Genomic DNA, 24,551 nt, shown 5'->3' with positions numbered 1-24,551 from the left:
CCACTCACTGCCTGTATAGCGCGCTCATCTGTGCTCTAACCGCTCAGAACGTACGCGAGACGACGAGGGATGATTGAGAAATCACCCAGACGCTTTCGATAATCAAAGAATCGCATAAAACACTAGAAGACACGAGTGGTTTACTGCACCCTCATGCTCCTAGCTCCCAGAACAAGCAGCCCTCTACTCGATCTGTCCGCAGTCAGCAATCACAACCTCCTTGACCTGTGCGAAGCTTTCAGATCACACCCGACAGGCTTCAACAACGAGTACCGGGGCATCTCCTCGGCTGGTGGGGTTCGACTCGATCTTGGAAACGACGTCCATGCCGTCCACAACCTGCTCCGAGTTCACCCACAGAAGCGAATCGGCCGTAGCTCTTCGAACCTTGCCGAACACGCAATGACGTCCGTCCAGGTGAGGGGTTGGCACGGTGGTGATGAAGAACTGCGATCCGTTGGTGTCGGGCCCAGCGTTGGCCATGGAGAGAATGCCCGGGCCTAAAAAAAAAGGCTTGACTCAAAGAAGAGCTATCGGGTGCAGTAAAGTACCAGAGTGCTTGAACTTGTGGTTGAGGTTCTCGTCGGCGAACTTCTCACCATAGATCGACTCTCCTCCACGTCCGTCGCCTCTGGTGAAGTCTCCACCCTAAATGTCGTCAGCAACAACCACGACGCCGTTGACCTCGGATGGTCTGAGCACCTGGCACATGAAACCGGAGATCACTCGGTGGAACTTGCTCCCCTTGTAGTGAAGAGCCTTGCCAAGCTTGCCCATTCCTTTCTCTCCGGTACACAGGGAGCGGAAGTTCTCAGCAGTCTTCGGCTGTTCGAGATCACAACTCATCAGTAGTGCTGAGCACTGCAGCAGTCCACTCACCACTACATCCGCGAAGAGTTCCATCACAATCCTGCCTTCCGACTTGCCGCCGATGGTGATGTCAAAGAAGACCTCGGGGAATGTCAGAAAGGATACTGGGAGATCATTGAGGACGCTAACCTTCGGTCTCGGTCCTCCTCCACGGAGGCGCAGAGGGGAACTAGAGGCGAAGGCAGACTGCAACGAAGCCCTGGGCGCATGCAGGGTCAGAAGAGTAGGAGCCACTCGTTGGTCAACAAAACCTCGCCAATCGATCATTCTGGAGGGAGGAAGGCACCAGCGAGAAGCTTGATGCAGCAACCTGCAAGTTTGCTGGTCAAAGAAGAGGACTCAAGCCAGGACAAACACGCTGCAAGAGGTTTGTTGGATACCATCACAGACAACACGAGAAGCACGAGGAGAATGAAGAAACAACCACGAGAGAGCAGGGTTTGAGCCGTATGCACGGCCTCAGCAAACTGAATAGACTTCAAACCCCGAAGGAGAAGAGGTAGGAGGCGAAGAATGGGCGCAAGGAACCGTGTAAAAAATGGAAGTCCAAATCGAGAATGGAAGAAGAAAGCGGAGGAGGAGGAGGCATTGCAGGTATATGACGTCGAAATCAAGCAAGATGACAGAGGAGAGACTAGCCCGAGAAGAGGGGGCGTGGTTTGTTTTCAACAGAGCAAAACAGCGGATGTTACGTTATAGAATAGACATGGAGAGGGAAACATTTATGGTGAAGAGTAGTGAGAAGGTCAAAGTCGAGGGGGTTAAGGGAGAGCTGAGAATAGGAGGAGGAGAGAGGGGTAGAGGGAGGAGAGAGGAGCGGAGTAGAGGGAGGAGAGAGAGGAGAGGGGTAGAGAGAGAGGAGAGGGGTAGAGGGAGGAGGAAAGAGGGGGAGGGTAGAGAGAGAGGAGAGGGGTAGAGGGAGGAGGAAGAGAGAGGAGAGGGGTAGAGGGAGGAGGAGAGGAGAGGGGTAGAGGGAGGAAGAGAGGGGTAGAGGGAGGAGGAAGAGAGAGGAGAGGGGTAGAGGGAGGAGGAGGAGAGGGGTAGAGGGAGGAGAGAGGAGAGGGGTAGAGGGGCTGGATTCATGTTCTACCGCTTGAACCGCCGCCAGTAGCAGGAAGGCACGCATTGCAGAGGATCCGAGGGACGCAAGCGTAGTAGGGGTGGTGGGGTGGTAAGGAATCAAGGGGTGGGGTGAACTGTTGGGTGGGGGCCTCAGAGGGTATAACACAAAACTCTACATAGGGTGGGTACTCAACAGTACAAGTTAGGGGTATATGAAAACATGAGTGTCGAGGGTAGGTGCAAGTGGAGCACCTATGTTCAAGGGGGTGGGTAGTGGAGGGTGCTACCTGCGTTACATAGTGGTTACAAGTGCGTTTCATCGTTACAAAGCACAAAAAGCATATTACATTTATTTATATTATAAATATTGATAACTTATTTTTAGATTATCCTCCAGTAAATAAAAACACTTTTTGAGACTACAGTACAATTTCCTGTATTCATGGATGAAAAACCAATTTTAAGTCTACCACCCCCCCTATTTCTCTCTTTGCGTGTTGCTTGGACGCCACCTACCCATACAAATTCGACTACCCCCACGCCTTCAATCTTGAACTACCCTGGAAGTCCTCAAGTACCCCTACTTAGAAACGCTTTTCTCTAGGAAAAGTACCTGGTTCTTTCATCATACCACCCCCACAATTCTACCACTACCCTACCATATCAAATGATGTTTCATCAACTACCCTACCACCCCAGAACGAGTCTATTGAAACACAGTACCCGTTATTTAGAGCTCGCATGTACCGGTTACCTTGACCCACCCCCGCTGTCAACTGCAACAGTACCGCAACCCCTCCTCGCCTTCCGCATGGCTTTGAGGGCCACAAGCAGCCCATGCAGTTGCTTCCCCATATGACGATGCCACCTCCTCCTTCCCTCCTCCTCTCCTTCTCATGCAGATTTACTCTGAATCCTCACTCCCCAACATTCAACGCAGTGATCCTCAACCTCAATCTTATCCGTGGCTCCCTCCAAAGATCATATTCCCAATTAGTTTGTCATACCCCAACTACATGTTCTCCCCACATCTCTGCCCTCTCTGTTCTCCTCATCAACTGAAGCTGATAATGAGTGTTACATGTCTTCGTGTGCTGTGTTTTCATGCTTACGATCGTTTCTACTCCTTTCTCTCGTCATTTCCACCCTCGCGACCTCACGCTCTCTCAGGAAAGACTCCTGTGATGCAACCGAGCGCTCGTTGATTTCACATCGACAACATCTCTTTTGCTCTCCGATCTTGTAATCTCGATGCATGTTCTGGACTCTGTGATGTGTGGTTTGACTGTGACATGTTTTCTTCTGGAAGGGCCAAACCTAGCCTGCATTTCTGAGCATTTAGATGGCCCCGCCCCAATGTTTTGAACCAGTGATTGTGCGGTTGTTGTCCATCAATCGACAGATACGTTTTGAGCCCTTTGAGCCCTGACTGCTTCGTTCATCAGACATGTGGATCAAGCTCCCGTATATCTGCGCTTCCATCGCTGCGATGGCCTCTTTGGCTGATGCCTTTGCTCCTTCTACTGCTCTCCTGAGATCGAGAAGCAACATGCGGAGCCTCGCACGTGCTGGTCCGGCTGCAGTTCGCATCAGGGCGGCGAAGGAGCAGCCCGACCAGGTCATCGACTTCGGCAAGGTTGGCTTCTCGGATGCAGAGAATCAGGTGAGAGTTGCCCCTCGGACTGGCTCAACATGATGGAGCCTGCGCGCAGATGCGCAGTCTTGTCTTTCAACCCGAGGAGGGTGAGACCGAACCAGAGAGCAGGTGCCGTGTGAACTGGGACATCAAGCTTGAGCAGGTGTGGTTGTTGGTTCCCTGTGCTTGCAGTCAAGCTGACCTTTGGGCAAAATAGGCGCTCAATGACCATATCAACGTCGAGTACACAGCTTCGTATGCCTACCATGCTCTCTTCTCTTACTTCGATCGCGATACCGTAGCACTCAAAGGTTGCGGCGCAATGCAAGGCCTTCTTCCCTGACGCAAGGGCAGGATTTGCCAAATTCTTTGCGGACCAATCGCAGGAGGAAAGGGGACACGCTGAGCAGTTCATGAAGTAATGTGCTATCTCTGTGCCCGCGTCTGCGCTCATCTGTTGTCAGGTACCAGAACACTCGTGGTGGGAAAGTTGTTCTCAAGCCGGTCTGTCATCGACGTGGTGTTGATGACAACTGACGAAAATTTGCCAGCTGGCTGTCCCAGACATGCAGTTTAGCAGAGTCGACGGAACATCGGATGCTCTCTATGCGTTCGAGCTTGCTTTGATGGTACTGCACTACTCGCTACTCGTGTTGATCGACTTACATGGATTGGCAGCTTGAGAAGTTTGTTTATCGGAAATTGCTTGATCTGCACGCACTTGGTGCGGAGTGCGAGGATCCGTAAGTCTCTCAAAGTTCTGTCATGCGATCATCTTCACATGTTTTATATCCCTTCACATGTTCTATTTCTGCTTTTTCATCCCTTGTCTATCTGCCTTGATCTGTCGTTCTTACAGTCAGTTCTGCGACGAGATCGAAAACTATCTCGGGGATCAGGTAAATTTCTTGCATGGAAACCTCACCATATCAATGATTCTCGCTCTTCTATCCCTCTCTTGCTTGCTCTACAGCAGGATGAGACTAGACCGTGCAAAGTCTCTCGTGGCTCGCCCAGATCGAAGGTCTGATTGTGACTTGCAGGTGCGAGCGATCAAGACAATGGCGGAGTACGTCGCTCAGATCAAGCGTGTCGGTGAGAGGACAGGACATGAGGGTTGATCGCGAGTAACAGTTGGGGATCGCAGGAACTGGACACGGCGTGTGGGATCTGGACAAGAAGCTGGAGGAAGAGATGCAGGCAGCTGCCTAAAAGAATTGCGAGACGTAACGAGTACAGGCATGTGATGAGATGCTGCTCCACGATACCCATTCAAGCCTTCATTATCGCAAGTAGGACAATCTGACAAGTTCAGAGAGTCTACAAGTTCAGTTCTGAGTCCGCCGACCAAATTTCGATTCGCAACCGACTTCTCCATTTCTACCTAGAGTCTCTGTAGTCGCGATCCTTGTGCCTGGTCACATTCATCAGCTCCTTCCATGCACCTTGTCATCAGCCTGGACCCACCTGTCCCTTTCCTTAGAACGATCCCGCTCCCTAGACCCGTCCCTCTCTCTCGATCTGTCCCTGTTCCTGTCCCGGTCACGGTCATAGTCCCTGTAGTCGGCATGAGGAGAGTCGCTCATCGATCTTGTCAGCCACCTGTATCGGTCTCTGCGATCATCCCGTCGGTCCCTGCAGACCAGTTAAGGTGGAAGATAGAGAAAAGCAGACAAACCGGTCCCGATAGTCCCGGTGCCTATCTCGCTCGCGAGACCTTCACTCTCGTCAATTCCCTCCTGTAAGAGGAACCGCCTCAAACCTGTCTTTGCCGCGCTCGCGCGAACTGAGCAGGGAGAGTAAGAGGATCTATCGTTTTATAAGAGGTAAGTTACCGATCTCGGCGGTCTCTGTCATTGTCCCTCTCCTTCAACCAGAAATCTTTCACAACACGTGTTGGCTCGCATCAATAGCCTCACCCTTTCCTTCCTCTTCGGAGGAGGCGGCGGCGGCCCCTTTCCATCATGCATCGCCTACAAAAGAGTATTTAGAGTCTGACAAAACATGTTGAACACATATACCCTCAGCTCCTTGAGCTTTTCCCTGATTTGAGCCCAACCCTTCTTGCATGTCAGACAAGCATACTGCATGTACTTGACTTTGCCTGATGTTGCTTTCCAGCAAGATGCTCCGCCTTGCGAACCTATACATGCGAATCATGACAAGCTTGACGTCAAAGGATACTGTTGCTCACTTCACTGTCCGTATTGGCCATAAAGTTGCAGCAAATCTCGCACACTTCCATAACCTAGACCAGACTCACTTTCCTTTACCCTGGCGAAAAAATTTGCAATCACCTTCTCTTTGCCAGGAAATATTGGATTTTCAAGAGTCTCCTTCTGCTTGGTAAGCTCTTCCACTTCCTAGTTCACCAACACGAAATGAGTGACAAGGCCGTAGTGTGGAAGGAGAAAAATGATCTGGCTCACCCCCATTGCCTTCAAACTTCCATCTACTTCTCCTTCATCACCAAGCGCCTGAACGAGCAAGAAAGCAAGCGAGTCAGTCGTCATGCTTCGACGCGACATGCCTTCAATTAGTCAACCTGCGCCTTCTGGTGCAACTCCTTGATTTGCTGGGCGAGGGCATCAACCTTGGCGGACGTCTTGATCAGACTAGAGCGCAGCACAGGAAGAAGATCCTTTAGTACCTGAGCTTGCGTCTCCTTGCTAAGGTTGAACTTCTTGCCAGATTGTTCCTGAACGACGATTACAACTCACCCCAGATTATCAAGGCAATGTAAGCTCCATCAGCAATAATCCAGAACTTAGAGGTGAGGATTGAATCCATCGTCACTATTTACCTGTTTGAGTTTCTCTTGGTGTCTAACACAGAAAACAACAAGCTTCAGTTGTGTTGTCATACTGAGAGAAATCACACCTTCTGATTGACTTGTCCAAATCGGCAACAAGTTGCTCTAGGAACCTGTCGTGCAATTGAGCGCATGGTATCGAGGATCAAACCAGCATTATCACCGCATCAGTTCGTACTCGTATCCATATTTATCCTTCTCCTCTTGAGGCAACACGTCCCAGGCAGCTTTGGCGTCCTCATCCTAGACTCATCTCGTCAAACTCGAGCTCCCCATCTCTACTCTATGTACTTGCACTTTGTCCCACACTCCGAGATCAGAACGAGAGTTCTGCAGACATCATATCAGCAAACATGGTTCGCTGAGTGGTGCATCCAACCCTGAGGATCAAATGCGGGGAACAGCCGCAAATCCAATACTTGTCCACGTCATCGTCCCAGAAGTTTATTCTCCTGTTCGTGCGCTGGCGGAAGACGATGAGTAAGGAGATGAAATAGCTGTGGAGGTGAAGGGTGCGATAATAAAGATCTTCTCCAGAGCAACACAGATCATTGATTCCTATGGACCAACTTCCCAAGTGCTCGGAAGCCTGTGTATACAGCTTTCTGCCTTCGCACACTCATCACTTGATCATGCAAGGCAGGCTACTCAGCCATCCATGATCAACATTATCGCTGAGTGTTCAACAGCACAGCAAAATCCTAAGTGACTGCCCTTCCTTCCCAGGTTCGAGGGTACACCCAAACCAGCTACGAGACATGCTCACTCTGCCTGCTGGACAGTCCAACAGGAGAGGATCGGGACATGGAGGAGAGAGCATGGAGGGTCTCTGTTCTCTCACCTTCTCTACCGGCACATCTCGCTCCTTCCCCATCAGCGCGTCCAGCTGTGCCGCCAGCGCATCTTTCGCAGACTTCGACATCGCCGCGCCGCGACTTGACCACCCACCCAGACTTCTACCCCACCTGTCTTGACCCCCACCCCTGCAGTTTCCACCCCATCTGGAAACGATCAGTGTCTTTCCCCTGTTTCTTCCTTGAAATCCACCCCACTTTCTACAAGATAACCCCACCTTGGATAGCCACAGTACCCTACCCCTTTCAATAACCTATCACCCCCCACCCGCATGCTTTGGATCTGGACCCCCACCCCCCTTCATCAAGGAATCCTGATGGGACCCTACTTCGAGTTCTGGAATTCTTGAGAGGATTTTTACCGCAAGAACGTTGACAAAGACACAAGTCAAAAACTATATTATGTAATTTCAAATAAATAGATTAATTTTGAGAATTTAAAATTTAAACACCAAATTTTGGGAAATCATGACATTTTTATTGAAGGATCCACACTGGTCGTCCATCTTCCACACTTGTATACAATATACTTTTATGAATAAAATAATTTAGTTTATTTATAGAAACAATAATAATATAAATCACTTTATGGTACAAATTCACATCTTAAAATTGACTTGTTGCAACCTTTGAGGGGGCGGGTGGCGAGACCGGAATGATAGGTAGGTAGGTGTAGTGGTTGAAAGAGTAGGGTAGGGTGTTACGAGGACCCTTTTGGGGACTGGTATACATATAGTATTTGAGGGGTACAGTGATGTGTTCCATGGGGGTAGGTCAAGTTTAGAGGGGTAGTCAGGGCTTGTTTGGAACTAGTGTTGAGTAAACAATTTGTTGGGATTGCGACCAATGCGATTGTGGCGACCATGGCGGTTGAAGGACGAGGCGGCAAAGAAGGGAAGGGAGGAGGAGGAGGAGGAGGAATATGGGGGAGAGATTTCTTCACCTTCGGCCTTTACCAGGTCAGTGATGAGGCTGGAAGACGTGAGGTCTGTGGGATAGGACGTCCTGAGTTTGTCTTGCGTTCTTGTTCGATTCTTTGCTCGCACCTGGTGAGCTTGTTCACAGAGGAGTTCATGTCGAGCACGATCGAGCTGATGGAAAGTATCGAGGGCTTCCTGATGGTATCGTTGTTTTGTGTTCGAGCGGCTCCCTTAGACAGTTTCACGTCAGCATGGCGCAAGGCTCTGCCGCAGGAATGGGTAGCCGACGACGAGGGGAAGACTTCTCGTAATGGAGTGATGTTCGACGGTGTCCCAGTACTTAAGCATGATCTATCACAGAGTTTCTGGCTGATGTCCCTGGATTTCTTCTACCGACCAACTATCAGGTTGTTTCACAGCCCTCTGTACCCGGACGATCGGTTGACAGCGGCCCGGCGGCAGATGACTCGGAGCTTGTCTAAGAAGCATGACGAGCAGGGCATCTCTCTGCCGTACAACTTGCAGCACATAACGCACGTCCAGGTGTCGTTTTTGCTGCCTTGATGCCCTGTGAATTCCTGCCCGCTGTGGCGAATCTTGAAAACGGCTGACATGCAATGACTTGCCTTGGGCAGGTGGACCCCAGCGACTCGACGGGATTCAGCGGGTTGCCGGAGGAGTGGAGACAGATCTTGAAGTCTTCAGGGATTGGCAAGGAGGAGACGATGAGAAACCCACAGATTGTGAGGACTGCTCCGTCTGCAAGAATGCTTTCTGATCCTGAGGAATGTTTTGCAGGTGCTGGACATTCTTGAGTTTCGTTCGGCAGGTTGCACGAGGCCGGCGCCTCCCAGGTGTGCTGATGAGAAAGAAGGTCCTCACCTCGATGACAAAGTCTGTTGGCAGGGCGAAGGACTTCAAGGCTGCCTCTAAGGACGCGGTCCAATTCAAGTTGGAGAACCCTCTGAACCATATCAAGAGCCTCAAGAAGGTTTTGCCGCTTCCTGAAGAATCTACAGGATGAACGTCTGCAGGCAGGGGAAGGCTCCTCGGGGTCTGTGTATATCGGCGATCGTCTTTCCGACGGCAGGAGGATCGCTTTGAAGAGGCACTGCACATTTCATCGCTCATGCTGGGAGCTGATGACTTTGCTTGTGGTCAGGTTGGAGATTGGCAAGCAAACGAACATCCCAGCTCTAGAGAATGAGATTGCTATGATGGCATTGAGCAAGCACCCCAACATAAGTCTGCAGAGAGTGTTCTCTGCGCTCGTCCTCTCACTCTGCCGCCAGCCGAATGCATACAGACTTTCCTTTGGGAGCGGGAGTTGTGGATCATGATGGAGGCGGTGGAAGGAGGAGCGCTCTGTGACCTCATCACCAACTTCTGCCTCGAGGAAGATGTATTCCCCTTGGCTCCTTCGGCCAGCAGCCTGTTGAACTTGCCTCGCTGCAGATTGTCGCATACCTGTGCCGCGAGGTGGCGCTTGCGCTGTCGTTCCTGCATACCAGGAGTCGGATCCACCGGGACATCAAGGTGTGAAGCCTCCTCCGCCCGTAGCCCCCGTGACGTCTGACTTCCCTCAGAGTGACAACATTCTCATCGGGCTGGACGGGTCAGTAAAACTCGCTGACTTCGGGTATTGCGTTCAGCTAACGGAAGAGGCGGGGAGGTGCCAGTGACGTGGCACCCTCACTGTGGATGATTGCTTGCTGCAGGCGCAACAGTCTGGTCGGAACTCCTTACTGGATGGCCCCCGAGCTCATCAGGACGCAATACTACAACGAGAAGGTCGACATCTGGAGCCTCGGCATCATGGCCATCGAAGCCGTAGACCGGTGCTCCTCGCCGAAATCGTTTCCTTTCTCAAGTCTTGTCCGATGGTTTCCCAGGGAACCGCCATGGTTCGATGAGCCGATCATGCGAGCGCTGTTCCTCATCACATCCAGTGTGTACCTCCGCAGACTTCTCTCTCGCATAACGATCGTCATTCAGGTGATCCCCCCAGCTTCAGGAGGAAGGGGATGTCTACAGGTACTCGCTGACACGGCAACGAGAAGCTGACAGTTTGATCTCTTGCAGAGACTTCTGACTGGCTGTCAAAGTGCCTCCTTGAGAACGTGAGAGATTCCTGTTGCTTTGTTTCTCTGATCCCTGGTAAAGCCTGAGCAACGATGGAGTGCCGACCAACTTTTGCAACATAAGTTCCTTCTCAAGGCAGGATGCTTCTGCTCTTTTCGAGTGTGTCTGAACGCTACTGGGCAGGCGGCAAAGAGCTCCAAGACGGCTGCTCTGGTCTCAGAGATGAGGGAGAAGGGGGCGAAACATCAGAGCAAGAGTCACAACTGACGAGGCAGTCACGTCGACTAGGAGCGAGTGCACGGTCACTGGCTGTTACCCTACTAGAGAGGTTGAAAGCAAGAGGCGAGAGCGGCGAGATGATTGGATGTTGTTCACATGGAATGTTCACAGGACAAGGGAAGATAAACTTCATTTATTCAAATCAATCCTCTACACATGTTATCCCATTATCGTCTTTCTTCTCCTCCATCGTCCCCTTACTCTCCGTAGTACGTCAGGAGCGCAACTCCGCGAAGAATCCACTTGGACGGTGGGTCCTCAGTCCTGATCTCAGGAGCGAACACGAAGTTGGGCTGAGCAGCCGTCATGCCGCGCTTCCTTGGATCTTTCCGCTCATACACGGGGCACTCGTAGACCATGTAGTCAACCTTCTTGTTCGCCTTTTGTACGGCAGTGACCCACATGCAAGGCAGCGGGATGAAGAGGATCTTAGGAGGAGCCTCTACCAGTTTGCTCTCCTTCTTGCTCCATCCGCACCCGTCGAGGTACATTCCATGGATGTAGACTCCCTCCGATGGCGACTCCTTCACGTCCTCAGGGTCGTGCTTGGTCACCTCGGTGAACACTGCCACGTCATCGAGGGCCCAGCCCGAATGCGATCGGGTCACTTCCTGGCGGCAGGCCGTCAGGAAACCTGGGCCGTTGGTGAAGCCGGGAAGCCAGTAGGATTTGGGTCGGCCGCCCTTGATCCACCTATCCCACTGCTCGAAGCGGTTGATCAGGCTCTGAAACCAAATGCCGACGGTAGGGGAGAACCAGGCGCCTCGCAGCCACGTGGGGGGAACCTTGGCGTTGGAGAGCGAGTCGAGAGCAGAGGCAAGGTCGTCCGACATAACGATGGTGCCGTCGATCGCAAGCTGCAAGTTATTGAGAGTGCTGCGGACGACTGTCATCACCTTCTGCAACACGTCGATCTCCTGCCGAAGGGAGATGTTGACGGGCTTGCTTTCCCCGGCCTTCTTCAACGAGGACTTGATCTCGTTCATGTTGAAGTTAGCCGGCAACTTGGAGAGAAGGTCTTTGCACAGCTCGGTCACAACCTCCTCCCTCGACTTGCCACTGCCACCGCCGCCGCCCTTGGGTTGTGTCTCAAGGATAGTTGCAAACACCTTCTCGGCGTTGTCGACTCTGAAGACAAGATCGGCGTTCATGTTGAGACCGAACACCTCAGGGCTGTCAGTCGCCGGGTAGGAGTTAACGTGCTCCCGAAACAAGTTAATGTCCGTCCCCTGCGGGATGGTGTAGCCCTTGAGGAAGCTGTAGTTGGGCTCGAGCACGGCGTTGCAGAAGAACTTCTCAGCAAAAGTGTTCATCTGCCTCCTATCCCAGTCATCGGTGATCCTTCCTCCGTACTGGATCTCAGCGATCATGTACCGGACTGTGGACCATGTCACCTCCTTGGCTTTCTTAGCGTCCATGTCCAGGATATGATTCTGCAGGAAGTTGGTGCAGGCGCTCAGGTCAGACTGGTTGAACTCATAAGGGACCGTCCAGCCGATGGCTCCAAACTTCCTCCTCTCCTGCACCACGCTGTGTAGGTGACACAGGACCCAGAGCAGCGTTCGCCACTCGATGCGAGGAACAGCATCCAGGGTGTCTTGGGTGATCCAGGCGTACGACCTCTTCATGCCTGCGCGCATGCCGACAGGAGCTTCGTTGGTGATCTTGATGGACATCTGGAGGAGGCCGATGGGGATGCCGTTGTGAGGTTCTGCTGTGATCCACACCCTGAACTCAGACTCGATCTCCTCGAGCTTGCCGATGGTCTGCTCGAGCTCCACCAGGTACTTGAGCCCCAAGTGGGTGTTCTGCAGCAGCACCCAACCACCGTTGGCCACACACTGCTCGATGTATCGTCGGGCAACGATCTCCTGACCCTGGCCCATGGAGACCGAGAGCACCTCCTTCTTCTTCTTCTTGGCCAGCGCGATCACAAGCTCAGTCGGATCGGACCCGGGAGTCAAGACGAAGATGACGGGAACGCGCTCTGGGCTGTCCACGAGCTCGCAGATATCCTGATGGGTCTGCTCGAGATTGAGGGGGTAAGTGTCGGTGAACTTCTTCCCGATCGCCTCTTCTATGTACTCTTCAGCACTGATCATCGTTCGGTCGGTTCGGATGCTTCGCACTAGCAGCATCTTGTTCACTTTGTCGAGTCGGTCGTCGATGTCGGGGACAGGGACGGCCTCGGGGGCCTCCTGGTCGTACCACTGCTTCCACAGGCTCTCGTTGCGAGTCACAATGTCAGCGAGCTCCTTGAACAATGGGATCGACATGCTCAGCTGGATGATGTTGAGCCAGACCTGGTCGGGGATCCACTCCTTGGGCTTCTTCTTCACGGCGTTGATGTCGAGGGCCGCTCCGCCCTTCACGAAGCAGGAGAAGTGATCCTGGTTGATGAGCTCGGCCTGCAGCTGCAGCTTCAGCGCAAGGAGCAGCGTGTAGATCTTCTTGTGGATCTCCATGTAGCCTCTGCAGACGTACAGGAAGGTTCGGAACGTCAACTCCTCCACCACGTTGGTGATCCTCTTGGCTGGGATGGCAGCCTTCTCTGACTGGACCATGGAGAGCTGGAACACCTGGATGAACTGAGCGAGAGACGTGTTGTACATGGGGTTCACAACGCTCATCTCTGCGATCAAGAAGTAGATGATTGATCCCCGGGCAGCGATGGGACGATACTCCTCACAAGCTGCGCGGATCCTTTCTTCAGCCTCGCCCGCGTTCTTCAACTTCTCCGTCACTTCCGCAGAAGTCTTCTTGGTGATGTTGAGCACGTCAATGATGTCCTCGTCGTTCAACAAGGATCCCTCGCAGTTTGCTAGACGATAAAGCAGGTCATCTTGAAGCTCCATGATCTTAGCCTTGTAATCATTCACTTCCGTCTTTAACTTTGTTCGCTCTGTCTGCAGCTCAGGTTTCTCGAACTGAACGACACGATCTAGCAGCTGGTCTTCGAGCCCCTTCATCGTAACAGTGAAATCGATGACCGTCACCTTTGCAGACAACTCGGGAGTGAAGTGAGGGTTCGCAAGCCTGGTGGTCACGTACAGTTTGAACTTTTCCGGTTCGACATCGCATTCTTTGTCGGCTAGAGCCACGATGTATCCCTTGCCTTTCCTTTGGAATGCCTTGTCGAGAACGGGATCTAGAACTGGATCCAGTTCTTCTTCGACATTCGCGAGCAGAAGAGGCTTGCCGTAGGACATGCAGTCTTCGAGATGTGTCCTGAACATCTTGTCGACGAAGCTAGTTTCTTTACAATCGTTGCTCGATTCTTTGTTCTTGATCCAAGTCAAGCCCTGACCTTGGGGATCCACCATGAGAGGATATCTCGAAGCCGTGGTGGTCAGGATACCATTCTGGATCGACAGATCATCGGTAGGGAGTCCCTGGAGATTCCACTGGCCAGTTGTGGCTTCATCTGTGAGCATGGTGGTAACAGAGAGGTTCTTCGTCACAGGGATGTTCTTGGACATGATGTCTTCGAGGAAGAGCGTGCCCAAGAGAAGATCTCGGAAGGTCTTGTTGAAAGGCCCCGTGTACGACATGAACCCACAGGCGATGGCGCTGTCACCAGCCAACCTTGCTATCTGATCTGCAAAATCAGCAGACTGCTGAGTCCATCGGTCTCGTTCTCCGGCCAAGCCGTTGAGGAGCTGAGTAGCAGCATCCATCTTTCTCTTGGTGGTATCAGCCTCTTCCTGCAGCCGTTGCTTCTCTGACATGGCTTCATCGAACTTCTGTTGCAGCTTGTCTGTCTCGCTCTGAGCTTTCTCCAGCTCAGCCTCTGCAGCTGCCAGCTTCTTCATAGCAGTGGCCAACTCAGCCTCCTTGAGCCTCAGCGCATCCATCTTGGGTATCACAACCTTGGCGATCATGTGATACGTCTCCATCGCTTTCACCCACTTGCAAAGACCTACAGCAAGGCCAGAAGCCTTTGCCGCCATCTCCTCTGTGAAGAGCTGATGGTGGATATACGGTGCGAGGAGCTCACAATCTTCGTCAGTGATGCTTTCTTTGGGGAAGTTCTGCAGATCTGCGAGGAAGGATGATTCGTTCATCATCTTGGAGGCTTCCGAATAGTTATCCTTGTAGCAGTTCACTCCCATCTGTCTGCGTCTAAGGATCAACACGCCATCGAAGATGATCTTGATGACAACAGGCGGGTTCTTCAAGCTCTTGAGGTTCTTGATGTCGTCAGGTTTGATTGCCTTCAAGGCGTCTTCTGCCTCAAGCAAGGCCGGCTTTGCCGCTTCGAGATCTCGTTCGACCTCAGCCTTCTCAGCTCCAATCGTTGTAGCTTTCTCATTGGCAGCATCTGCAATCTCCTTGGCAGAGGATTTAACCTTTTCTGCTGCCTGCGTGGCTACTGAAATCTCCTTCATGAGCTCTGATGACTTCTTTACAGAGTCTGCCAGAACAACCTCAGCGGCCGCCAATTCCACTTTCATTTTCTTGACATCATCTTGTGCTTGGAAGAGCTTCTCAAGACCATTGTCGATCTTGATTTTCAACACGTCTACCTTGTCTTTCTCTCGTTTGTAGACGTCTGTGTAGCTCTTGATGAATGACAAGTAAGATTTAGGGGTGACATACACATTCCTTCGAAACTTCTGGAAGTATTCAAGAGTTGCATCTTGAACTATCTTATGAACCGTTCCCATGTGATTGATGACAGCAGCTTTCACTTCAGCTGTGGACGCCATGTCGAACCTGCCGATGAGCGACTCTGACACATCTCTCAATCCTTGTTCCGGCCATGCAAGGAACCAATCGACAGTCGTGCAGTTGATAAGCCCAGGGAATTTCCTGCAGCGACTTGAAAGCAAATCTCCCACCGGAGACATGCACAAGACCACGTGCAGATTGTTTCTCGCCCTATCTCGGAAATACTTCCAAAGGTTGTCGGCTGAGTCCACGAAACCCTTTCCTGCCTCTTTCTTTGCGATTGGACGCATTTCCCCGACGATGGTGTCTTGTTCATCTTTTGCAAACAGGCCTGACACCTCTCCTGTGGAAAGGATTTGATTGATGTACTCTAAAAATCCTTCTTCTTTGACTTCGGCATCAGTGAAAATGAAAGTGACTGGCTTGCCTTGAACTCCCGCAGTCCTGTATAACAGCTTCAGGTCGTCAAAAAGGTTTCCAGTGTTGTAATGTTTCGTGATTACTATCTGAAAAGTGAAATTTCCTGCTATGAAGGATGCAAGCCTTGTAAGGCTTTGCTTTCCAGATCCTCCAACTCCAACCAACATCATTGAACCACGATCCATGCAAATGACTCGATTGATTCTCATCAAATGCTCCAAGGCATACTCGAACAAGACAAGCTCCAACTTGCCAACCTTGTTCTCCTCATTGTGCTTTGATTGGAATTCTAACGCCTTGTTCTTCACGAACTCGCGATCCTTCACCTCCTCATAAAGCTTTGGTCTTTCATCTTCGACCACTCCATCCGCATCGATGATCGGATCACCAAGAAAGTTCACGAAATAACACATCCCTTGAACGTTGCTTCTCATCTCACCTCCAAAAACATCTTCTATTACATCTAAAATACAGTTGTTTTCCCATTCCTTGTCTGCAAGATTCGTGAGCTTATCGGAGAACACCCTTTCGCACTCATGACGCCAAAGCTTGACAAGGTAGACTTCGTCTCGGACAGTTTCTCTTGGGGCCTCAAATATTCCAGCAAATACTCTTGAAAGCTCTCGCATGTTGAACAAGTAGTGAAATTTCGCTGGCGTTGGAAGCATCTTACTTGAAGTTTTCTGCCAAAGCTGAATGGTAGCCTCTGTCAATTTCGATGCAAGGTTCGCCACAGCTTTGGGTACTCCAGACGATTCGGACAGGCGACCACGGATAATTGATCCGAAGATGTTGTCTACAGCGATCAACGATGGCATTGTTACATTGAACAGACAGTACTGACGTTTCAGACGGTTCGGGATGTCATTTCTACCTCCTCCTGGATGTGTCATAGCTGCTGTGTAACAGATGTCCACCAAGCCCTTCCATTCACCTGGCTTATCGAGATTGTAAAGACCAGCCTCGGCAATGCTTTGCCTGACTATCTCGTTTGTGATCTGATCGCCCCAGTTGTTGATGACAGGCATAGAGATGTCGTCAATGAAGAAGACGCACTTCTTTCCACCAGGTGGTCCGTAAGTCCTTCCCTGTCTCTTCTCTACAGTGCTCTCCAGAGTCCTCTGATAAATCATCGGAGTTGTGACGAAAGAAAACGGAGTCATCTTGATGTTGTAGATTTCCTCGTTCAGGTTTGTAAGATACATCAAGATACATGCAGTCTTCGAGACTCCTGGACCACCAGTGAACAAAACTGGTTTTCCAGCTGGAACCAACGTAGCAAGCATCGACTCGTATCGAAGTGAGTCCAAGGTTGGAATGAGAAGCTCTGCAAACTTTGGTTCACGATCCTGAGGATACTCCCAGGACTCAACTTTAGTTCTCCAATGTTGCCAATTTCCCTGCGCGTCGACCAAATATTCATAACAGGTATCGCCCTCGTCAAGATTCGGAGCATTCTCTGCGATTGCAATCAACTTCTCATTGAATTTGGTACGATCCGAGAGTTCCAGGAGGGCACCAAGGGACCAACACAGCGAAAAAATGAAGAGTCGTTCCATGTGTTCATCGGATAGGATTTGTTTGGTGTCGATGAAAGGAGCAGTTAACTCTTCAAATATCTTGAAGGCACTGTTCAAGTATATTCCCTCTGTGGAGTACATAACAGCCTTGCAGTCTCGGAACAGGAATTCAAACAGGGGGTCAACATACTTGTCTATGAGACTTCTCAAGATCTGATGTTCCTTATCTCTCCTCGTCTGCAGCCATGACTGAGCCAATGGCTTCCATCCAAGGACACTGATAGAGAAGAAGATGATTCCCATGCGGGAAACAGTAGCTGGAGAGGCATTCATCAAGTTCTCAGGTTCAAAGATTGCCTTCATCTCAGGCGTCATCGGAATTCTATCACCATTCGCCAGAGTGAGCAGTTTGTTGTCATCCAGCACGGTGTTCAGGTTCTCAATCCAAATTGCATCTACAGGACCATCGAGCAGAATCCAAGTCTTTGAGTTCTTTGCCTTGGTTCCTTTCCTCCATAGCACAGCAAAGATTCCATCTGTCCAATCTCCAGTTGTGGCATCCAACTTTCCAAACATCTGGGCAGCCGTCACAGCCTTAGGATTCATTTTCAAGATGACGTGCTTCTCGTCAGTCATCGTCAATGCCCCTGCGAGTGTTTCCAACGCCATAGTCTTTCCAGCTCCAGTGGGCCCAACGATTCCAATCCCATGTCTTACAAAGTAGGTCTCCAAAACCTGCACAACCTTGCCCGCCCATTCAGGAGCTTCTTTCCATTGCAGATTCTTCTCTTTTGCATAGTTTTCTGCTGCACTCTCAACCTGTGGAAAGGTGGCCTTCTCTGCAGTAATGTTTGGAAAAAGATCTTCAATCAAAGATAAGAAGAGAGGAACGTCTTCAGCAATCATCTTGGACATGTTCATGTCACGTAGTGTTCGCATCATCAAGAATGGCTCAGGTGCACTGAGGTTCTCACGCTTGACTTTACCAGCTGTCCTTAAGACAGAGAGGATATTTCGAAGTCCGTAGTCATAGTGCGTCTGCTTTGTCAACTGCAGCTTGCACAAATTGTACAAAAGGTCAAACTTCTTAGCAATGACCTGATTCTCATAGTATCCACATGCAGCTAATTTCACCCTGATGATCAACATGAAGTCTGGAACCATCATGCAAACTCCACGAAACAAGGCTTTCAAGTTTTCAGGCAACTCCTGCCTTCCTGCATAGCCAGGATTCATGGTGATGAAATAACTGCATCCAGGTCTCAATTGAACTGTTTGTCCATCAGTAAACACAAACTCTTTGCTGCGTTCTCGTTGTGCTGCCAAAACACAGGCTACTTGAGAGGCAGCAACTGACAAAACATCTAAGTCAATGCGATTGAACTCGTCGAAACATCCCCAGCAACCAGCCATGGCGAGACCCTTGTAAATCTTGCCCAATGCCTTGTAGTCCATCTGATCAGAGCAGTTGAAAACAACAACAAAAATTCCTAACATTCGTCCCATGTCCTTAGTGGTCTCGGTCTTTCCAGTTCCTGCAGGACCAGCCGGTGCTCCTCCTAGGAACATTCCGATCGCTTGAGAGAGTGTCACGTAGCATCGATCTGTCAATGGAGTGACAACGAGGCGCTCCTTGCATCCAAGATACTCGTGTGAATAATCGAAATCAACATCGCATATTGAAATGACCGTCCAGTCCTTCTCTACCTTCCAATAACATCGTGCTTGCTTCAACCACTCAAAATCCTGTGGATCCTTCACCTTCTTCTTTGCAAGCTCTTCTGAAACATCCTTTTGATGAACTTGAATGGTAATCAAAGTTTCGATGTTGGTGCGTTCCAATTTGTTCCATTTGTCAATCACCGTCATTCCGATCAATTCATTGAGAACGGCCAGTGCTTTCTTATTCGAACCATGCAAGGAAGACTTGTCTTGTCGAGCTCGCTTGAGTGCATCCTCTGTTTCATTGGTCCATTGGAATTGAATAGCCATGATGCCAACTTGAGCTGGAAACTTCTCGACGATTTCTTCACAGCTCATTCCTTCACATTCTGCTCCGCATTCCCTGCAAATATCATGCAAAGTTTCCTGCATTTGATTCACGAGATCCCCTAGATAATCCTCAACATTTCCACCAAGATTCAACGGAGTCGAAAACCTCACTTCTTCTTTGTCGTTAGCAACCATAGTGACAGCAGTATTCTTCTTCTGCTTGTCAAATGAAAGCGCAGCTAAAGAATCAAAGACGTTTTGCAAATGTTGAACGATTGCATGAGGGTCAGAACCTTGAGAAAGAATTTCTAGCAAGACACCATCAGAGCAAAAGTAGAAGCGAGGGAAACAATTTCTTTTGGTTTCCAGATAACCCGTCAATGACTTCTGACAAAGTTCTAATTGTTCCGTGAGATGTGGCAAAAGTGTCCTCATCAACTCATTCCCACAGCAAAGTTGAACACAATTCGGAACTTCGTTTGCCTTGGAAGTGATCTTCATGAAGTTCTTGTCAATTGTTTGAAACCGTTTTGCCTCTTGGGGAAGTTGTTTTGCAATGTCTCCACTTGAGAACACCGCTTCCATATACACCCAGAGATTCTGCACTGCAACCCATTGCTCTACAACATCTGATACCGTGGAAAGATTTGCTATCCATTCCATAACTCTCTCACGAAAGGGAGCTGAGTATCTGTTGCCAGCCATTGACCCAAGATTCATTTGTGATTCCTCCAAAGATTCCATGATTTCACCCAAAGCTTTGCTTTCAAGAATGACAGGACCTCGATTCTTGAAAGGGGAAAATGCGAATGCTTGGGCTTCCCAAATTTGGATGATAGCGTCTAACTTGTTCTCGATCTGCAACTCCTTTTCAGATCCCCCGGCAATATCCTCAATATCTTCCGAGAACGAAACCATTCCAAGATCTAGCACATGCTGCAATTTGCAGTTTTCGGCCGACGGACCATTTTCGTCCATCGGAATCTGTTTGCCACATACTTGCATTATTGCCTTCCAGTGCCTAACTCTCATGCTTTTGTTTGAACATTGCTGCAACAGTGGCAGCACTTCAAAGAAGTCATCGATAGTTTTCTTCAGCTCGCCGTAAGCCTCCCAATCTCTCAGCTGCTTGGGCATTCTTTTGCACTGAGACTGAAATGCAGTGGCAGCTTCTGTCATGCTGTCGATATTTGCTACAACATCAGCCCATAGCAGATCGCCATATCCCTTGATTCCTTGAACCACGTTCACGTATAAGGAATACAATTTGTCCAGCAGTTCAAGTTCTTTCTTGCACTGTTCCAGTTCTGGATACTGGGTTATGGGTAAACCAAACAGCTCTTCTCCTTCACAATAAGAATCCCATTTTCTTTGTCGCTCTTCAAACAATCGCTTGTACTTGTTCAACCTTTCAGCAGCTTCCATGGGTGGAATTCCCTGCACCATAGGGCCGTTGTCAACAAAATCTTGCCTGAAATCTTTCGCATCAGCAACAAATTCTTTCACATTTTCCGTCAAGGTTTGTTTGAACCCAGCTTGCAAGCTAGCAAGGCGGTCTCCAGCAGCCATTGCTTGAGATTTGACCCTGATCCATGTCTCTTCAAGGTTGCTCAATTCGTCATACTCCTCTTTTTCAACATACACGTTGTTGTTTGAGAGCAGTTGATACTTCTCTTGAACAGGTATGATCTGATAATCGATCTCGGACTCTCGCTCTCGAATTCCTTTCAGCACATTCATGACATCTCGCACGTCATCTAAATCATTCAATGGACGCTCAAGCTTCTGAAGTGTCTCTTTCATCATATCTTGCAATGATAACATTTCGTCTCGTGCTTGCGAATGCAAATTTCTAGAATATTGGGACTTCCATGCAGCAGCTTCTGACTTTAGCGAGCTTTTCACTGGATTTGTATCCAACGACATACATCCAATATTGTGCACCCTTTGAATATTGTCGATTGTGAGCTCAATTTCAACATATTTCTTCAATTCATTATCAAATGCTTCGTTGTCCGGTTCCGTTGCCATGAACTTTTTATATTCAGCCTGTTTGTCCATTTTCCACAAATGTTCATATTGCAAAAATGTCTGGAGGTAATCATGGACTTGTTTTTTTGTACCTTCAACACTTCCAGTCAGCAAAAGGACAACTTTCACGATCTCGCGGTCTTGGGCAATCAATGAGTGAAATGTCTGGAGCTTGTTGACATCTTGTGTACGGTCTTGGCCCCATTGGCAAATACTCTTCGAACACTTCAACACATTGATGGCACATCGATTGATCGCTGCTTGAATTTCATCCAAGCTCGGGTTCATAGTAACATGTGGCACTGCAAGCTCTACATTTACGTCAAAGAAGGGCTTGTCAGCGACTATTGCCCCCATTCCAGATCGCGATGCCAGCCTGCGCTTCAAGGTATGAAAGGAGCTCTTTGTGGTGTTCAAGATAGCCAAGTACATGAGCCGGCTATAGTGATCCCTCAATTTCTGGATCGTCTCTTCGCTGATACTGGAAACTTCCGTGTCTTCAATGGGAAAATTGAGCACTATGTTGATGAGATCTTCAACAGCACGCTCAACCTCGAGATTCTTGGCATCCATCATCTGAGTTTTCTTCTTGGTCACCTTTTCTTGCATGATGACGAATTGATCCAAAGTGAATGAAGAATCTGACTGAATATCAACCAGCAATGTCTTGCTGATATATTTGAGATTTGACTCCACTCGGTTTTCTATGAGGTCGTTGATCTTCTTGACAAGTTCTTCAAATTTCGCAAGACCCTGATGAATTCTGTTCAGATACCCATCAATGTTCATGGACTGCCAAGTCAACATCAACATTCCAGGTTGAATCTTCCTGTCCAAATCATCGAGATGCGGCTTCAGAAGTGGACGAATCACAGGAATGACTTTTCCTAGGACTCTGTCGTATTCCTTCAATACAAACAAAAGTTGGTTGAAATAGGATTTGAATTTGTCCTCTTGCAACAGGACCATTTTTGCACTTTCTGGAACCTCAATTCCAATCCGCTGCATGCATTTTGTCTCTCGCATTAGCTGTAAGATCTCTCTGTCAAAATTCACGAAGAGCCTTCCTGATTTCGGATGTCTCACAATCAGTGAAGCTTGAAGACCAGCCTTTGCTGCCTCGATAGACTTACACCAAGCATGATGCCAAAGAGTTTCATATTCGATCAGAGCTCGTGCTACTTTGTTGTAAGTCTTGATGATTTTTTTAGACTCTTTGGTGGTCATGATGTTCTTGTTGGCTTGAAACTTTTTCATCGGGTCCTCAATTCTTCGAAGCAACTGCCTCGCCCAAATCAAATTGCCTGCAACTGGTGGAGAGTTGCGAACAGTCGGAGGGGCATTTTTTTGCTTGTCGTAGATTTTCTGCACTGTCTCTAAATCTAGACCATAGTTGTGAAAGATGACGGTGTACTTGCTGTCAAGATCGGATTTGAGAGTTTCCCTTTGCAGAATGGTCTCGAATTGCTTAAGCAACGCAAGAGCATGTTCAGTGCTTGTAATGTTTTCGAAACTTGCATTGATGAACCCTTGGAGTTGAGTCTCCAATTCTGCAATGTTCACATTATACTCAAGAAAATCACGATCAAATGCATTCTTGGTGTAGTCCAAAAGGTCGTAAGGTTTTTTCTTGAAGTCATCAACAAGCTGAAAGAATTGCGAAATCAAAGAATCCATACCTTCAACTTTGTTATTTGCAAGGGCACTGAATTGTACTATGGTAGTAAACATATCCATGAGCTTTTGAACTCTTTTACAGTAAAGGTCAAATTTTCCGAATATTCTACTTTCATTGAAATCGAATTGTTTCACTTTGGGCTGGGTCTGAAGCTTTTCTTTGGTAAGGCGATAAAGCTCTTGATACGCATCGTTCAACTTAAGACTCATCTCCAGTCGTTTTAGCAAGCTTTCATAGTCCTGGTCCCACAACCTGACTTTGTTCTCTCCAATGACAGGGCATTCAATACTCTTCTTGCAAGTTTTGATCATCTGATTCGTAATCTTGACAAACAAAGTTGTCATGTGCTCTTGAGTGCTGTAGTATCTGGCAATGGTCAACATCATTTTTACGTTGTTCATCAAAGCAGGAAGGCTTTCAATGATCGCTTCAGGTGTGCCTGTATACAGTGGTTCTGTATACTTTTGCAAAGTAGACAGGTATTTGACATTGTCCTTGGCCTCGTTCAATGCGTCAGTGATCCCATTGTCACATAGCTTCCACCGTTTCAAGTGTTTTGATTTGGCGGTAGTGAGCACACCAATCACAACTCTAGCGATGGGCTTTTTCAATTGCTCTACAACATGATTGAATTTGGCCATCCTTGTCCTCCAATATTCGAACTCTGATACAACGTGTCAAGAGTGTTCAACATCGTTTTGGCAAGATGGTTTACCTGTCTCAGGGCCAGAATCATCAGCGTCTTTGGAAGGAGGTTGCTTTTCATCGAGAAGATCTTCAATTTGCGAGCACCATCTCTCCACGATGTTTTCGAAGTGAGTTACGACGTCGCTGGATAAGAGGTTTTACATTCACGAAACATCAATGAAAAAAATTAAACCTATCAACAGCAGCTTTGGCGAAAGCCGGCTGGGTGGGTTGAATCTTGCAAAGTTTCAGTCAGATAGGTCGAGACGAAGTGAAAGAATTACTGTTTCATATTTTGAATCGGGCATAGGCAACTCAATTCCACCCTTCAGACTGTGTACAGCTTCTGTGAGCATTTCTGCAAACTTTGACACAGTGCCAGAGTATTCTTTCCAATTTTCTTCAGGGCACTTTCCAAAGGACTCTTCAGACTCGATTGCGGGCTGAGGGAACAGAATAATGAGGCTTATGTGATGACGACAACAGGCAACGTACCCGGAAAACGTCTTGTACTACCACGTTGAAGTTTGAAAGTGGATTTCCAACAATTTCTCCATAAGCGCAATCCAATTCAAAGGACTTGACATCAATCCCCTTCGGATTAACTCTTGTGAAGTAACAGCATTTGCCATTCAGAATTTCGTCCTGTCCCGTGGTCATGTACAACTTATTCTTCCCGCTGGTACTTCGCTGTGAGAGCAAAATTGTCAGGGAAAAATCTTCTGTCAACAAGAGTTCACTACCTGACAGCATATCATCATTTTTTCAGGTCCATTTGGTTTCATAAAATCTTCAAGGATTTGGCGGTTCTTCCCTTGGGAGAGCAGAGAATCGACCGATGGACTGAACTCCCAACCCCTCAACCCCTGCTCAATCCTTTCTTGCACGTACTTGTATCTAGGATCAGCCATGATTCTATGTCAGGAGTTTCCTGTTGTTTCCGCCTCCTCTTCGCTCAGGTTCCCCCCCTCCCTCTTCTTGCCACCATGCCCCGCGGCACAACGTCTGCCGGTTGCCCCTCTCCTCCGTTCTAACCC

The 24,551-nt window shown here is 49.0% G+C and overlaps 5 protein-coding genes across 5 annotated transcripts; 2 read left to right on the top strand and 3 right to left on the bottom strand.

Annotated features, from left to right (window-relative positions):
- Window positions 1-183: 183 nt before the first annotated feature.
- GUITHDRAFT_111626 (hypothetical protein) lies at window positions 184-1,253 on the bottom strand (the record flags this gene model as incomplete). The annotated part of the gene is made up of 8 exons (XM_005829274.1): window positions 184-225; window positions 274-339; window positions 388-500; window positions 552-648; window positions 703-825; window positions 880-1,069; window positions 1,122-1,180; window positions 1,251-1,253. The coding sequence occupies 8 exons, from the start codon at window positions 1,251-1,253 to the stop codon at window positions 184-186; spliced, it is 693 nt and encodes a 230-aa protein (XP_005829331.1).
- Window positions 1,254-3,381: 2,128 nt separating this feature from the next.
- GUITHDRAFT_153592 (hypothetical protein) lies at window positions 3,382-4,825 on the top strand. Its single transcript, XM_005829273.1, has 10 exons — window positions 3,382-3,595; window positions 3,645-3,731; window positions 3,786-3,879; window positions 3,923-3,986; window positions 4,033-4,072; window positions 4,120-4,197; window positions 4,247-4,311; window positions 4,428-4,467; window positions 4,612-4,663; window positions 4,716-4,825. The coding sequence occupies exons 1-10, from the start codon at window positions 3,422-3,424 to the stop codon at window positions 4,778-4,780; spliced, it is 759 nt and encodes a 252-aa protein (XP_005829330.1). The 5' UTR covers window positions 3,382-3,421; the 3' UTR covers window positions 4,781-4,825.
- A 123-nt stretch (window positions 4,826-4,948) lies between these two features.
- On the bottom strand, window positions 4,949-7,302 carry GUITHDRAFT_111624 (hypothetical protein; the record flags this gene model as incomplete). Its single annotated transcript, XM_005829272.1, has 18 exons — window positions 4,949-4,982; window positions 5,036-5,125; window positions 5,171-5,203; window positions 5,247-5,285; window positions 5,331-5,354; window positions 5,404-5,435; window positions 5,488-5,541; window positions 5,590-5,711; window positions 5,753-5,816; window positions 5,866-5,931; window positions 5,998-6,045; window positions 6,114-6,266; window positions 6,372-6,393; window positions 6,449-6,493; window positions 6,544-6,623; window positions 6,672-6,710; window positions 6,760-6,843; window positions 7,222-7,302. 18 exons carry the CDS (start codon window positions 7,300-7,302, stop codon window positions 4,949-4,951), a joined length of 1,110 nt encoding a protein of 369 aa, XP_005829329.1.
- A 781-nt stretch (window positions 7,303-8,083) lies between these two features.
- On the top strand, window positions 8,084-10,654 carry GUITHDRAFT_88129 (hypothetical protein). The gene is made up of 19 exons (XM_005829271.1): window positions 8,084-8,193; window positions 8,300-8,355; window positions 8,405-8,461; window positions 8,515-8,561; window positions 8,617-8,697; window positions 8,790-8,897; window positions 8,953-9,008; window positions 9,061-9,145; window positions 9,189-9,262; window positions 9,317-9,399; window positions 9,447-9,556; window positions 9,610-9,690; window positions 9,741-9,826; window positions 9,873-9,992; window positions 10,047-10,102; window positions 10,150-10,188; window positions 10,237-10,274; window positions 10,318-10,371; window positions 10,420-10,654. The coding sequence occupies exons 5-19, from the start codon at window positions 8,617-8,619 to the stop codon at window positions 10,501-10,503; spliced, it is 1,155 nt and encodes a 384-aa protein (XP_005829328.1). The 5' UTR covers window positions 8,084-8,193; window positions 8,300-8,355; window positions 8,405-8,461; window positions 8,515-8,561; the 3' UTR covers window positions 10,504-10,654.
- Window positions 10,633-24,425, bottom strand: GUITHDRAFT_159850 (hypothetical protein; the record flags this gene model as incomplete). Its single annotated transcript, XM_005829270.1, has 6 exons — window positions 10,633-23,491; window positions 23,543-23,658; window positions 23,708-23,751; window positions 23,799-23,879; window positions 24,010-24,204; window positions 24,258-24,425. 6 exons carry the CDS (start codon window positions 24,423-24,425, stop codon window positions 10,713-10,715), a joined length of 13,383 nt encoding a protein of 4,460 aa, XP_005829327.1. The 3' UTR covers window positions 10,633-10,712.
- Window positions 24,426-24,551: the final 126 nt, after the last annotated feature.

The sequence above is a fragment of the Guillardia theta genome (genome assembly GCF_000315625.1).
Source record: "Guillardia theta CCMP2712 unplaced genomic scaffold GUITHscaffold_53, whole genome shotgun sequence".
NCBI classification, from domain to species: domain Eukaryota; class Cryptophyceae; order Pyrenomonadales; family Geminigeraceae; genus Guillardia; species Guillardia theta.
This window is presented reverse-complemented; position numbering and strand designations above follow the sequence as displayed.

What these genes read in the sequence shown, in the direction of transcription:
- GUITHDRAFT_153592 (XM_005829273.1), top strand. Translation starts at nt 3,422, where the DNA reads ATGGCCTCTTTGGCTGATGCCTTTGCTCCTTCTACTGCTCTCCTGAGA. An exon ending in TCTCGGATGCAGAGAATCAG is followed by an intron (nt 3,596 to 3,644) that starts GTGAGAGTTGCC and finishes GCCTGCGCGCAG; the next exon opens with ATGCGCAGTCTTGTCTTTCA. An exon ending in AAAACTATCTCGGGGATCAG is followed by an intron (nt 4,468 to 4,611) that starts GTAAATTTCTTG and finishes TGTGACTTGCAG; the next exon opens with GTGCGAGCGATCAAGACAAT.
- GUITHDRAFT_88129 (XM_005829271.1), top strand. Translation starts at nt 8,617, where the DNA reads ATGACTCGGAGCTTGTCTAAGAAGCATGACGAGCAGGGCATCTCTCTG. An exon ending in GAGCAAGCACCCCAACATAA is followed by an intron (nt 9,400 to 9,446) that starts GTCTGCAGAGAG and finishes CTCTGCCGCCAG; the next exon opens with CCGAATGCATACAGACTTTC. An exon ending in GCCATCGAAGCCGTAGACCG is followed by an intron (nt 9,993 to 10,046) that starts GTGCTCCTCGCC and finishes ATGGTTTCCCAG; the next exon opens with GGAACCGCCATGGTTCGATG.